Source organism: Gorilla gorilla, chromosome 20, assembly GCF_029281585.2.
Source record: "Gorilla gorilla gorilla isolate KB3781 chromosome 20, NHGRI_mGorGor1-v2.1_pri, whole genome shotgun sequence".
Lineage (NCBI taxonomy): Eukaryota > Metazoa > Chordata > Mammalia > Primates > Hominidae > Gorilla > Gorilla gorilla.
The window spans coordinates 65,227,392-65,243,265 of record NC_073244.2 but is presented as its reverse complement, the minus strand read 5'-3'; the positions used below and the strand labels follow the sequence as shown (position 1 = coordinate 65,243,265).

Here is a 15,874-nt window from a genome sequence, read left to right as displayed (position 1 = left end):
GTTGCTCCACCGTGATTGCACGTTGTTTCTTTCTTTCTTTCTTTTCTTTCTTTTTTTTTTTTTTAGACGGAGTCTTGCTCTGTCGCTCAGGCTGGAGTGCAGTGGCACAATCTCGGCTCATTGCAACCTCTGCCTCCCAGGTTCAAGTGATTCTCCCGCCTCAGCCTCCTGAGTAGCAGGGACTACAGGCGCCCACCACCATGCCCGGCTAATTTTTGTGTGTATTTTTTTTGTTTGTTTTTGTTTTTGAGACAGAGTCTCGCTCTGTCGCCCAGGCTGGAGTATAATGGGGCGACCTCTGCTCACTGCAACCTCCGCCTCCTGGGTTCAAGCGATTCTTCTGCCTCAGCCTCCTGAGTAGCTGGGATTACAGATGCGCACCACCACGCCTGACTAATTTTTGTATTTTTTAGTAGAGACGGGGTTTCACCATGTTGGTCATGCTGGTCTTGAATTCCTTACCTCCTGATCCGCCTGCCTTGGCCTCCCAAAGTGTTGGGATTACGGGCGAGAGCCACCGCAACCGGTCATTTTTGTGTTTTTAGTAGACATGGGGTTTCACCATGTTGGCCAGGCTGGTCTCGAACTCCTGACCTCGTGATCCGCCCACTCCGGCCTCCCAAAGTGCTGGGATTACAGGCGTGAGCCACCGTGCCCGGCCGATTGCACGTTGCTTCTATGGTTGGATAATTGCTAAATTGCCTTCGCCAACGGCTGTAAAACCTAATATCCCAACCAATGTGTGGCGCGGTTCTCCCACCTTTCTTTTTTTGATCTCTTTGCTCTTTCAGCGCATCAACTCGGACATTGCGGGACGTGAGGAATCTGGGAAACTCAGGTTGCAGGGGCGGGGATGAGAGGGACAGCTAACAGGATGAGTTCTGTCTTTAACAGCGCTTCTAGCGCACACCCGCACGTGGGTGCCAGACACAGGCCCAGACCTGCAGCCCTGGAGACCAGCCGTTAGGGCAACGCTTCCCACAGCGCCTGCACCGCACGAGGTCCCGCCCCAAAACCGCCCTGTGTATCTGTGTCCTACATGCATATGCAAAAATAAATGCTGTTCTAGAAATGTGGATATCGCTGAAAGCACACTCACTCATTTTCCAATGTGTTTCTCCAGCCCCAGGAGCTGAAGTGCTGAGGAAATATTCAATGCATGACTTTGGAGTCAAGAAATTAAAAAAAAATAATAATAACGGTTTCAAACTGGAGTGAAAGAGACAAAAATTTTTAACATTTACTGCATACTGGATATCATTCTAAATGCGTTTCACATACGAATGCATAAAATCACAAAAGATTATCTACATCTATCTTTGCTTTTCAAGTGAGCCCGCCACCTGGAATAAAACTTGTAAGTATTTTTTAAACACTCAGGCATGAACATCAGAGGTAAAGAAAGGGTTTTCCAGTTCTAAGAATGTGCTGGTGTTGAGTTCGCAGCCGTGGCTGCACTGCCTCCAACTCTGGGAGTTCCAGGCCAAGGAGAAGAGGGGTAAACAGGGCGTCCAACCAGGGTCATGCACCGCCCACCCGCAGGAAATCGACCGGGTGCAAATCCACGCTGGGAAGCAGCCAGGAAGCCGCGGCTACAAACGCCGGGCAGGAGCGCCCTCTCCCGGAGCGGGAAGGAACCTCCTGGTCCCCGCGGGACTGCGCTCTCGGTGAAATGGGACTTGGTTAGAAATCCACCGACCTCCTCATTGGCAGCGCCTGGTGCAAGAAGTTGCTTAGGACATCTAAGCAGACCCGCGCTTCCAGAGCAGGGCTGTCGGTGCTCTGCAGGGGGTAAGTGCAGAGGATCTAAGTGGGGCTTTTGAAGTCACCGACCCCGTGCAGTCCACGCCACGTGGCTCAGTACTGCCGGGAGACGCCTCCAGAGGGCCCAGGCTGGGGAGCGCGCCTAGGAACCCACCGTGTTGTGCTCCATGGCACTGCAGGATGGCTATCGTTACCAATAACGCAGGGTTTCCAGTAGCTAGAGGGAGGAGAGGGAAAGTCCCCAACACAGAGACATGACGCAGGCTTGAGATGATGGACATGTTAATCACCCTAATCTAATCACCACGCATTAAACCTATCCTAAGGACGCCACGTACCCGTGAGTATGCGTAAGAACTATTTGTCAATTAAAAGTAAATTAAATATACTTAATAAGAGACGCCTTAAAATCCTTTTTGAATCTATGAAATATTTGCAATAAAAAACAATTCACTGTAATTGGAAACATCTTTGTTTAAAAAAATACTTTTTCCCGTAATTGATAGTGCTAGACGTGAGATTTTATTTTTGCATAGGGTCACACAGTATGTAGTGTATGATTGGGGGTGAACGAATTGGGTGCCGAAATCAGCTACTGGCCATTTTTCCATTTCCATTTGTGTGTGAATTTAAAAAACAAATTTAATTGATAAATAATAATTGTATATATTTATGGGGTGTATTGCACTAATTTGATAGATGTATATGCTGTGGAAATTTTAAGTCAATCAAATTAATATCTCAATTCCTGACATACTTTTTTGGTGAGGACAATTGAAATTCACTCTCTTTCTAATTTTGCATGTTAATAATATACCTTATTGTTAACCATAGTCACAATGCTATACCATATCTCAAATAATTATTCCTCCCGTCTAACTGAATCATTGCATGTGGATTTTTAGTATAAATGTGGGGGAGGTAAATTATTAATGCAAATAAAAATGTATCAGGAAACAAGTTTCAGCAGTTCTGCTTCATGTAGGTGAGAAACCCACCTGAATGGGATAGAGGGACCCCACATCCTGATATCGCTGTGAGAATTCTTGGGACCACTCCTGTACCAGCCTGTTCTTGCATTGCTATAAAGAAATACCTGAGGCTGGGTCATTTATAAAGAAAAGAGGATTAACTGGCTCACAGTTCGGCAGGCTGCACGGGAAGCATGGCAGCTTTTGCTTCTGAGAGGCCTCAGGAAGCTTTTACTCATGGTGGAAGGCAAAGAGGGATTAGGCATTTCACATGGCAAAAGCAGGGACAAGAGAGTGAGGAGGCAGCTGCTGGACACTGTTAAGTGACCAGATCTCATGAGAACTCACTCACTCTGGAAAGGACACAACCACAGGGGAGGAGGCTAAACCATTCATGAGAAAACTGCCCCCACGATCCAATCATCTCCCACCAGGCCCCAGGTCTAACACTGGGGATGACAGTTCAACAGGAGATTAGGGGACACACATCCAAACTATATCAACTCCCACGTCCTGACTCAGCCCCCTCATCTAGCAGAGAGGTGAGTCTACACTCCACCCTCAATAACCAGGTGCTATCTAGACCTCAGGATCTCTTAATCCCACTCAGTCACTGAGCTCCTGTCCACACCCTGGAGGCCTCCTTGCCTTCCTGTTCCCGTCAGGGATAAAAAGCAAGAGCCACTGACTCTTTCCAGGAGCTGTCGCTGAAACTGAGCTGTTGGCTTGTTACAGTTCTCCCCGTCTGAGACTTTGGGTGACCCATCCCCTACGGCCATACAGCACAGCCTCGTCTCTTCCCCGACACATAGTGAACCAGGCTGTTCTTAGACCTCACTTATCTTTGGCCCCACAACGGCCAGAATCTCCAGTACACATTGCCACTGAGCTCCCTGCCATGGGGAGACTGAGCTGTCCACCTCGGTGCAAAACGCAGAATGAGGCAGCCAGGCTGTTGATGTATGCCTCAATATTTGAAACATGCAGAAAGTAGTTTGTGTTGTTCAAACCATATGCTTCTATGTTAAACTTTAAAATTTTATGAGATGGGCGTACAGCAAATTATTTGTTTTAGATGTATACATCTGTGATAAAACAAATGTGCTAGGAACAGGATCACCAAATAAATCAAGAGAGGGAGAGGTAATTAGATCACATCGCGATTAGGTTAGCCAGGGGGAGTGGCTGCGGGGCTCTGGAGCAGTATAAATGCCAGCAGGAGAAGGGACCTTCCCCTCAGTGAGCTGTTTCCTTCACCGTGGAAGCCCCAGCGTAAGGAGTGAAGTTTGCACTGGGTCCACTTACCTGAGTTGCTGCTGGTAGGCAAGAAGAACAGGTTAGTCCATTACTATTTTGGGCGTTCATTTATCCCAATGGGAGAAATAGAATAGTGGGAAAACTCTTCAGCGTGTGGTTTTAGATGTTGAGGTAAAGAATACTTAATTGTTTAACAGTATTTCTTTTTTCCTTTTTTTTTTTTTTTTTTTTTTTGAGATAGAGTCTCGCTCTGTCACCCAGGCTGGAGTGCAGTGGCACAATCTCGGCTCACTGCAACCTCTGCCTTCCCGGTTCAAGTGATTCTCACGCCTCAGCCTCCGGAGTGGCTGGGATTACAGGCGTGAGCCACTGCGCCCAGCCATTTAACAGTATTTCTTAGGACATAGCCAGATTCAAAAAATATTTCAGAAATCCTAATGATTACATAAAGGTCAACATTTGCAAAGAATGTTCACCCAGCACCCTGAATTGTGTGGGCGCTGGATGATCAGTTATGGAGACCTGGTGCCTTTGATGAAGAAGCTATTAGATAAGAGATTTCTTCACTTATCTTTTATTCCAGTATACTCATTGACCTTTGCTAGGAGCTACTATAAATTCAGGGCCCTGAGCCTCTACCCAAAGATTAAGGCAAGCAAGACTTAAGCTGTGAGTGCCTAGTCTATAATGGTGGTGTAAAGAATGATCCTACTTAAATATGTAGTTAAAAATGCTTCTTCACTTCTCAATTTTGATTTTGAAGAGGAACGCGCACTTTATTCTAGATTTCTCAAGTGCGTTTGCTCCAGATAGCATTCCTTGATCATTTTTTTTTCTATTTTCATGGCATTATTGCCTTTTCTTTTCCTTGATATGATCTATTAAGATAAATTTTATTATCTTTCTGTGGTAACCCATGGTAATGTATCCTACTACTGCTCTCAAATAAAGAGCACGTTTTCCTGCTGTATTCTATTTATTTTTTCATTAGCTCCAATTTATTGTTTGATTTACCATTTCCATCTTTTTATTTCTTTTGCAATCTTTCATTGTTCTGTCTGTAAGCTGTCTCCATAGGCCTGAGTGCTTCCCCCAAATTTTATCTTTTTTCAATCATGTTGTTGTGGAAAAAAAGAGGCCAGATCCAGACCCTGAGGGAGGGTTCTTGGATCTCATGCGGGAAGGAATTCCAGGCAAATTGCAGAGAGTAGTGTGAAGAGAATTTATTGACAGCTACTATATTACAGAATAGGGTGACCTCAGAACGCAACCGGAAGAATGCACTGTCTTTAAGTTTTTCTGATATAGGGGTTTTGTCCATGCGAAGATTCAGCTAAGCTGTGTCTACATGTGGTGGGCTGACAGCATGACAATGTTTAGTATTCTGTTGATTTAAAGAAAACTCTCCTTGACATTCTAGTGTGTAGCTCAGGAAAGCATAGCTATCATTATCTTGAAGGTATCTATTGCTTTGGATATGGAGCATCTGGACATTTTGCTTTCATAGGAGTCTGTCCATCCAGGCATTGCTAAGCTGCTTCCTCAGCCACAAACGTCTTAGGACCAGGGTGGTGACTGGCCAGGACTGTGCCTCACTAGTTTTCAGATGGAGTTGATTTCTAAATGGGGTCGCCCTCACTCTCCTATGCTCCTGTTTCCCTAGCACTGTGGTCATTTAGCCAAAGACATTTCCCCTGAACCCACGTTTTGCACTGCTCATCAGTTTGGACATAAAAGTGCTTTATTTTGTATTTTCTTAGCACTTGATGGTTTCCCTTGAATATCTTGTTTGATCTCAAGGAGTTTGATTTCAGAAAGTTCAAGGAATGTGCTTCATAGTTTAAAACATCCTTAATATTAGAAAGAACTTATAAAATGTAGGTATATCTAGTTTTGACAAGGAGGGTGTACAGATGGTTAAAATATCCAGTTTTCTAATATATTGAATTTTCTTTGAGGCCAATTCCACGATCAATGTTTCCGGATGTTTGATGGTATACTATGAGGGTCCCTAGAGGAGGGACCTGCACTGCATACATATCAAACACACTAAGTCCAGTGAACAATTCTTTTAATGGATCACCTGCTTTTCTCATTCACATTGGTGTCATGTCACTGGCAGAGGAAGGATGCGTCCGTGTAGTTTGAATGACAGGATGTGTGAGTTTACTCCTAGGGACACGGTGGGCACAGCAGAGAGATGGGGCTGACTGCATCCTGCACCTGGGAGAGTCCAGGGATAGGAAGGAATCAGCGTCTCATTTTCTACTCTCCACAGGGAAAGAGAATCCCTCAGGCAGGACCAGCAGTGATGGACCCCAACACTCTCTCCATGGAACAGGGGAAGCAGTTCTTAAAGCAGTGCGGGATCCCACAAAGAGATGTGAGTACGGGAGCTGCGGGGGTCACCTGGGAGGCAGGTGGAATGGGTGGAGTCCAAGCCTGGGGGAAGGCTGAAGCAGGCTCCCCGTCCGTGAACGGCTCATATTCAGAGTTTCACACCCTCCATACACGGGCACTGACCCATTAAAATCGATACGTAATTCCTCACAGGGAAATGGGAAAATGCCACCGCCACCGCCCCTTAGTTCCCACCTGGGAACAGCAGCACTTCCCAATACCCTGGGCTGTCACTCTTGGTTCCATTTGAAGGTCATCAGCAAACTCCTCACCAGCTCTGGAGTAAAGAACTGTGAGATTGCCTTTGCATCCTCATAGCTTAGCTCCCGCACATGAGTGAGAACATAAGGAGTTTGCTTTTGCATTCGTGACTTACTTCATTTAGAATAATAGTCTCCAGTCCCATCCAGGTTGCTGCAAAGGCCATTAATTTCTTCCTTTTATGGCTGAGTAGTATTCCATCAGATAGATAGATAGATAGATAGATAGATAGATAGATAGATAGATAGATAGATAGACACACACACACACACACCATAGTCCCTTTATCCACTCGTTGATTAATGGGCATTTGGGCTGGTTCCACATTTTTGCAATTTCGAATTGTGCTGCTGTAAACATATGTGTGCAAGTATCTTTTTCATATAATGACTTCTTTAAAAAAAAAGAAAAAAAAAAACACTGAAATGTGAGCCTGCCCAGCATTCCCTTTAAAATCTCAGGAAGATGGGAGTTCCTCCTCTCCTCTGCCAAGGCTTCCTCCTGCCTGCAGAACTCAGGTTGCCTCTCCATTCTCCTTTCTCTGCATTAGATTGACTTGATGACAGAGAAATGGGTTGTTCTCGCCTCTGTGGAGGTTCTTCTGCGATTTCCTCTGAAGCCAGGAGAGGATCCGACCGCCCGCTGTGTCTCGAATAAAAAATGCCAGGCTTCAGTGGACCAGCCCCCCACAATTTCACAGAGACCTTGATACCTCAGGAGAGGTAAGATAAGTATTAGGGAGTAAGGTAGGGACGGCATGGGGGACTCCGAAGCACAGTGTGGGCTTGAGGTTTCTGCTGAACACGCCTGGAGGCTTCCGTCTTGCGTGTCCCCCCATGACATGGGCAGTGATGTGTGCGATGCCTGGCGTGAACATGCACATACGTGTCAGCGTCGCAGGATCCTCAGAGGGCTGGTCCTCGCTTGGCTTTGTACCTGCCTCTGTGTGAAGAGTGGCGTGTGGTCACAGGGGTCTCATGTGAAACGTCACGAGTGTCCATAGGTTGAATATGAAAACTTTGCAAAGCTTTGAGCTTCTGGTTGGTTTTCTGAGTGAGAAGCTATTCTATGAAAATAGTGGGTTTTCTGGAACTAGCTGGAAAAATATCAATAGTTGTTGGCTGTTCATCTCTTGGCTTTGATAAATATTGTCAGAGGGTTTCAGCTCTGAGGCACTGACTGCACACAAACTGAGAGCCCAGAAAACTTTTATGCAAGGCTGCAAATCTCACTTCGCCCTCTAGAAATCAAGCAGCCTTTGGTTTATAAAATCTGTGTCCTGTTCTGGGAGTAGGTCAGGGTGGGAGAGAGTCACAAAATAGCACAACTGGGACCTGGGTTCAGAGAGGACCAAGTTACAGGGGGCGTGACTCAGTGGCCAGTGCATCCCTCCATCCCAACTTGGGTAAACAAGGGTAGGAGGGACTTTCGTCTGGTGTCTGTGTAATGTTTTCTCTTTTTCTTACGACTAGGAAATCCAACAACCATTTAATGAAGAAGACTGATCAGAAGCTCAAGGACCTGCCACAGATGTCTGGTCATTCCATCCATCATCAGGCTCAGGGGCCCCCGGAGCCAAGAACCCACAGGAGCAGCAGAGGAGACCCATGGGGCAGACGACTCCTCCAGCCGAGAAGGAGGAATCCAGGGTCAGTGGGGGCTTGAAAATGTTGGTAACCAAGGTGTCTGCATGGGCCCCAGAGAGTGGGCTTGAACATGGGAACCATGATTATGACTTAGGTGTTCCCACTGGACTCAGGCTGACAGGTCTGTGCTCTCCTCCCTAGCAGATTGGCCCATTCGGAGTCTGAGGAGCAGCCTCATTCTCTGTCCAGTGTCATGTCCAGCCTGGTGTTTGCCGAGTCCTCAACACTGGTTCATTATCTTCACTCTCAGACACACGCGTCCTTCCTCCTGGGATCCCTGTTAAACGGGCTCTGGGGAGGACGATAATATCTTGAATTTCCTGGCAACCAACAGCCCATGGGCGTATGTCCCCCTTCTAAAGTAATCCATCTCCAAAACCCAGGCCTTGTGTGAACCTTGCAGGTGCCTGTGATTGCTGTTGACTCACTGCTCTCTGTCCTCCTCCACCTGCAGGTGAAATGCAAGAACTGCGGGGCCTTTGGGCACTCAGCCAGGAGCAAGACCTGCCCCATTTAGAGGTGGAGTGGGGCCCTTCCTCTGCAGGCCCTGGGCTCACACAAGGAGAAGGAGAACCTGAAACCAGCAAAGGCCCAGCTACCCCAGGCTCCAGGGCCCTTTACGACGAATGACAGAGAAAAGGAGCGAAGTCCAAGGTAAGGATTTTGCAGGGTCAAGGAAGATCCGCGAGGTGGGCGCCTCAGGAGCTGGTGTATCCCCTAGTCTTTCTGTGCAGCCTTCTCTAAGCACACAAGGAAAGCTCCAAATGGAGGTGGACGGAGGCCCCTGCCTTCCAGGGTCCGTACTGGAGCTTATTCCAGCGCTGAGAGTCTCTAGAGGGCAGGGGCTGTGGGAGACCCGGGGATGTTACCCGAGGCAGGCAGAGCAGTACCAGGGCCTGAATGAACTTAGGGAACCTGGGGCCATGGCGTGGGTGGGGGGTGGGGGGCGGAGCTTCCTGGAAGTGGGGCTGCCTCTGAGATGAGAGAAGGGGCCATCTTGGCAGAGTTCACAGAGGTCTGAATGCCTCCCTCACCCAAAGCAAGGGCTAGGGCTGGGTTCCGGGAGGGTGCTTGGTTCCCAGTCACTGGTGTGAGCTAGAGGATCAGGCAGGTCCAGACAGTGAACATGATTTCTTCTGCAGTCCCCAGCAGCAGCAGAGCGAAGCTCCGAAGCAGACATTTCCCAGAACTCCCCAAGAGAAAACGCAGGAAGCCTGGAAGGAGCCAGCAGAAGACTGTTTGTTCCTGAGGGTGCGTATTCCCCCGGCCCCTGCTCTGTTTCTCCTCTGGGTCCCCTGATTCCTTCACTTCTGTGCCCTTCATGGGTGGGGGTCATTTTTAGACCTAGGCTGCCCTGCAGGAGAACTGCGCTACCCGAGGACTTCGCATACTCCAGTTTCCAGCTTCTTTTTCTTCTTCTCTTTTTTTTTTGAGATGGAGTCTCGCTCTGTCGCCCAGGCTGGAGTGCAGTGACGCGATCTCGGCTCACTGCAAGCTCCGCCTCCCGGGTTCTCGCCATTCTCCTGCCTCAGCCTCCCGAGTAGCTGGGACCACAGGCGCCCGCCACCACGCCCGGCTAATTTTTTGTATTTTTAGTAGAGACGGTGTTTCACCGTGTTAGCCAGGATGGTCTCGATCTCCTGACCTCGTGATCCGTCCGCCTCGGCCTCCCAAAGTGCTGGGATTACAGGCGTGAGCCACCACGACCGGCCTCAGGTTCTTTATTTGAAAGTTGGTTTCTGTACCTTTATTTGCAAGTTGGCCAGCAAATGCTGCTGGGCGCATTTCAGTGCCCGTGGGGAGTGACTGATCAGATGCCTTCGGGATACTGGCTGCAGATTGGCTCCTTCATTTTTGTACATGATCTTACATCTGCTTTCAAAAGGAGCTGTGCCATCTCCAGTCTCCACATTGTGTGGGGAATTGGTATTCCCTTGATATTAACAATAGAGAACATAAAGAGTTTTAATTTTCATATGTGATAGTCACAGCAAACAGAATGTTAGGTTATCTTTCCCCAACACTATTCCTGAAGTGACAATTCTGCATATTTCAGTGACCATGTGTACATCCTTTTCTGTGACGTTTAATTTCCTATGTCCTGTCTCCTTTGTAGGGTCTTCCCTATATTTGATCCTGATTTAGATGCAATCCCAGTGCCTGTTATTCTCCTCTGTTTCTCATGTCAGCGTGTCCATTTTCCTCTGTCCTAGCTTGCTTCTCATTTTCACACAGTGTCTGTTGTGATGTGGTTTTGCATGTGAGTTCCCTGCTTCAGAGTTTGGAAATTCTGCTGCTGAGCTGTCTCATGTGGGATGTTTTCTCCCGTAGCATCCTACCATGCCACTGCCTGTCCACACCACCAAGAAGAGATCTGTCCTGGGCCCTGCGTCCACAGGTCCACTGCCTGTCAACAAACCCGAGATGAGATTACTCTGCCCTTCGGGTCACAACGATTGACCTCAACTAAGCACCTGTGGACCCACCAAGGGACATGGCGGGGACGTTACTGCCTCCCTGCTCCCTGTTCTGCAGAGCTCCCACCAGACCCCCACTCTCAGTGCCAGGCTGCCAGCCAACAGGCCTGACATGTCCTCCCACGGTGCTCTCCAGCCTGCCATGCAGGTGCTTGCCCTGGGTCCTGGCCTTAAATCCCAGGCAGAAATCAAACATCCCGACACAGATGCAAAGCCCAGACCACAGCAAGTCAGACAACAGTGTGGCCAGGACTCCAGAACCCAGGCACCAGACAAGGAGCCTGCCCCCGTGCCCACCCAGACTTTCCAGAACCCCGCAAAGAAAGCAAGATTCAGCTCCTTCCAGACCCCTGCACTGAGAACTCAGCTCCCGGATGTGGGCGCTGTGCAGACACTCCAGCCTCCCCACACTGCAACTGGACTTGGATCCAAACAGACACCCGAGGCGACCACAGAGACAGCAGCCACCAAGACAGCAACCCTGCAGCCCAGAGTCAACCTCCAGCCCGCACCCAGCTCACCTGTCCTGGGCCCAGCCCAGGGCTGCCCCATCCTCCAGCCTGGACCACCCATTCATGTTCCAGGGAGGCCCGGCAGTGTCACCTTTATGAGAGGGGACGAGGGACAGAAGAGCCCCAGGTTCAGAACGCCTCCCACATCCCGTCCTCCTGAAAACTCTGCTTCCGCTCAGAGCCCTCGCTTCTCAAGGCAGCCTGAGGGGCGGGGTCCCCAGGTCTCAACGAGTGTCCTCTTTGAGGACCTTCTGGTCACTTCCTCCTCTGAGGACAGTGACAGTGACTGAGGCCCCCAAGGCAAGAAGACCCAGCTTCAAGCCCATGCGACTTGGAAGTGGCTGAAAGGCTGAGAAGGGGAGAGGCAGGAAGCAGCCCTGTGCGGGGTCAGCCCTTCCCTGGCAGTGGTGTCTGTTCAAACGTGGACCCCAGATACTATCGGGGATCAATGAACCCTGCCTATTTACATTATGTAAATTTAACCTGTATTAAAATGGGGCTGTTGAAAGTGTCCTATAGATTTCTTTTTCAATTACATATAATTATATGAGAAACTGAGTCAACATAAGCAAACAATGCTCCACTAGTGTCAATAGAAAGCTCTGAAACTCATCTGAGGGAGGGAGCAAACCACTGAAATTTGAGTAATTCTGGGCAAAGGGCCCTTCAATGGTAGTGGAAAACGTCAGTATCTTCTGACTCAAGAATATTTGACTGTGAAGGAGAGTTGTCATGAGAAACGGTTAGCCTTGGAAAAATGGGGAATTTTTTTTTTTCTTGGAAGAATGTGTTTTTTTTAAATCAGTGAATTCAAACATTTAAGAAACTGTTCTTTTTTATACGGTATACATTTTTCCAGGACATCAAACAAGGGAAATACTCCATTTATTTTATGAAGCTACCTGGACTCTGATTTCCACTGTGGTAGAGAGGGCATCTCAACTAGCGCATGTGTAAAGTTGAGGTACCAATATTCTCAATGTTGGAGTTATTCAGTGGATTCAATAAGTTATGCAAAGCACGTCGTGAATGGCACATGGTAAAATATATTTTACTATTATTATTATCATACCACAAGTAAACAATAGAGTAAATTCAAGTTTGTGAATGAATTTCATTTATAATGATGTACTCTATTAGCCTTGGAACTTTTGTTATTAAAAGTCATTGTAAAATTCTGCTTGGTTAATTTCTTTCCATATGAATAAAATTCTCTGAACTATGACACGTCTTACAGGTGTTTTGAGTTTTCCTTTTCACCTCAGGCCAATTTCTTTACATTTCAATCATCGTGTTTCATTTACTTGGGCAAAGAGGACTGGGTGCCCAGAGTGTCACCCGCAGACCTGTAGCTTCTGAGAAACACAGAGCCTCAGGCACAGCCCCACCCCCACCTGCTCAATCAGTATCTGCAGTTGAATAGCAACCCCAGGTGTTTCCCATGTGGGTTAAAGTGGGAGAAACACGAACATAGACTGACTCTCAACTTGGTCACACGTCGGAATCTCCTGGTGAGCTTCCCCCGCTGGCTGGGTCCCACCCTTAGAGAGAGTCATGTTCTAAGTCCTGTGTGAGGCTGGATATGGGGATGGGTGGACCCTTTGTGGTTAAGTCAAACATGGGTCAAGGTTAGGAAACACTGGAGGGAGAGGGCGAAGACAATGCTTCCCTAACCCGCCTCCTCCCGTTTTCGCCCTGGGAGGAAACTCTCCTGAATCCAGAAAGATCAGAAGGCTCTGAGGGTGGGATTTCAGTCTCAGGAGATCGTCCCTGTCTCTCTAGGACCTGGTCCCTAAAAAGCAGTGGATGGAATTGTCCAGGCTGCTTCGTGGATGGGGGCGGAAGCCATGAAATATAAAGAGTGATCTGGAAGCTCAGGGTGAACTCCTCCAGCGTGCTTTAGTAAGGTAATTTTTAAATATACGTTACGTGAGAGCCATCTCTTCAACTCCGGCCACCCAATTTGCTGTACAGACAGTTTCCCTGATAGAGAAATTACAGTCTAGCAGGCTGCACCACAGGATCCCAGGCAGCCTGTGGGAAATGCGGGGGTGTAGATGGGGTGAGCATGGGGCCTGCCAGGGTAGAGGGAGGTTTCATCTTTCGTTTCTTCACCCTAACTTCTGCGAAGCTTCCTTCTTCTGCTTGTACTTTCAGCAACCAGGGAGGGCCAGATACGGAGCCTTTCTTTTTCTGCCCACGCTTGCACCCATGACCCATGCTTATCCCCGGGGACTTTCAGCCTCCCCCGCACCTAGCCCACCCTCCCTGCATTGCACCACAGAGGCCAGAATGGAAACAGGGGCATGCATATCCAGCAGAGCTGTAGAAGTTTGACTTCCCCACTTACAACAAATTCCAAGAATATTTAGTTTCTTCTTTAATGTTGACGAAGTCAGGATAGGGACAGAGGAAGAAACTGGGGTGCAGAGCAGGAGAGTGTCTGCGCTCGTAGGGAAGGCAGCAGCAAAGCTCGACCCTCCCAGTGCCACCTGCCTGCTGGCTGCTTAAGGCTCAAATACGGAAGCTAGAATGCTTTCAAGTTACCCTTGAATCTTCACTGTTCTGCCAGGAAAAGAATGAATAGTAAGCAAAGCACATTCAGTTGCTTGTTTAAATCCTTCTTCCCTTACATGAGCTTCACTAGCGTGGAAGAGCAGGGAGGCTTCCTACTCCTCCTTGTTTCCAGCTTGATGAACACATTTACTCCATGACCACGTGCCTTCTCTTATCCCTCAACCCGTCCTTTCCTTTTCCAGAAAATCATTTTTCTGTCAGCATCCCACCATCATCAAGACTGTCATGAAATATGTAGGGCCTTCAAGCAGGAGGCAGAATCTTTGTTACATGGTCATGTCTGTCTTTTACCCCCAATGATGACAGTGTCAACATCTCTTAGAATGATTTCTCATACAACAATCCTTGAAAGGGTGCTTTGGAACAGGAGTGGACAAATGATGTCAAAAACATGAGGGCTATACAGGGAAAATGACTCAAAAAGGTACACTCGGGCCGGGCGCAGTGGCTCACGCCTGTAATCCCAGCACTTTGGGAGGCCAAGGCAGGCAGATCACAGAACAGGCAGGACTATTACTTTCACTGGAAAGCTAAGGAACACGTAGATGGATAAAACTACTGATTTGTCAAAATCCAAAATTTTAGAGCAAAGAGGGGGCTTGACCTTGGCAGGGTTGGTAAAGAGTGGTGGAGTTAAACTCTATGCAAGGGAGAATTTAACTGTCTTCTTCAAGTAATGCAGATGTATATAGAGTCATTTTAAGTCCTGTCCTCTTATTGTAGATTGGTGTTATTTTATTTTGTAACTTTGTAACAAGTTTACATTCATGGATAAAGATTTATAGAATATGCCAATACAAACTTCAAATAAAATTGAGATGTCTTAACATAACGTAGATGCAGAATGACCTTATAATTCTCTAGGAACTGCTCCATGACAAATCATATTTAAAGAATGCACAATTGCCTCTATCTTGAGATGGCAGCAGACATAAGATTTTGCTTTTATGCCAGAAATAAATTGGAACCTATCACTGAAATCACTGAACACTATGTCTTGCTCTAAACTATGGGAAATGAAACACCAATATGTGATAAAATCATACAAGGTAGAAACCTAATGTTAGTAATTTCAAATTATATACTTATCTCTATATTCATAATTGATACAAGTAAAAGTAATAGCAATAAAGCATGATTTCTGAAACATATTAAGTGGAAGCCTCTTGTACAAATGGAATCTTTAACGTGTTAAATTTTGTGTATTTTACAAATCAAAATTGTACTGTGGAAATTAAAAGTTCCTCTTCAAAACTTCCCTTTTTGTTAAGAATATTAAGTTCTAAGAATGATAGTCCCACTTAAAAGCTTCTTTCAAGTTTCCTTTATGTTTCATACTATTAACAAATCTTTTACCCTACTAATAACTCTTTGTTGTGCCCCGGGCAGTTGGTAAACACAGTAAAGAAATAAGTAATCCTATATCCCTGTACTGTAAACCAAGAGGCCTAACCCATATGTTTCCTGGCCTGTCTGGACAGGCCCAGACATGCCCAGGCATGTCCCAGCTTGCAGCCCAGGCTTCTTTCCTTATTTGGAAATGTTATTGTTTTCCTAGTTTCCCACAACCAACCCCATCCCTTTCTTTGTTCCCCATTGTGCCTTTACCTGTTTAGTAAAGTTTTAAGTTTTTAGCCAATCAGTATCAGTCTAGATTGTGCAGTCCAGCTCCAGCCAACAGAGATAGGACACAGCAGTAGGGGCCAAATGCGTTAGGAATAAGAATCCCTGCTTTCCTTTGTTTGGGGTGCTTTCATAACAATCAGGCTTATAGGCAGCACCCTTCTGCAGAAGCAAAATTGCCTTGCTGAGAAATCTTTTGTTCAAGTACTCATTTTCTTTGCGACTCCCAGCTTTCATTTCCAGCAGTACACTGTGGGATTCATATGAGACTATGCTTAAACCAGAGAATACATCATTAGAAACTTTTGTGCCCAAGGGCTGCTCTCTGAAACCCAGTTTGTACTGTTACCACTTCCTTAAATGCTGATTCTTTAACTAGAAGATGG

General features: G+C 47.0%; 1 protein-coding gene across 1 annotated transcript; it reads left to right on the top strand.

Annotated features, from left to right (window-relative positions):
* Positions 1-8,183: 8,183 nt before the first annotated feature.
* Positions 8,184-11,578, top strand: LOC115931658 (protein FAM90A27P-like). The gene is given in 5 exon segments (XM_031004658.2): positions 8,184-8,223; positions 8,226-8,302; positions 8,754-8,953; positions 9,442-9,550; positions 10,631-11,578. Coding segments are annotated over 5 exon segments (1,374 nt in total).
* The last annotated feature ends 4,296 nt before the right edge of the window (positions 11,579-15,874 follow it).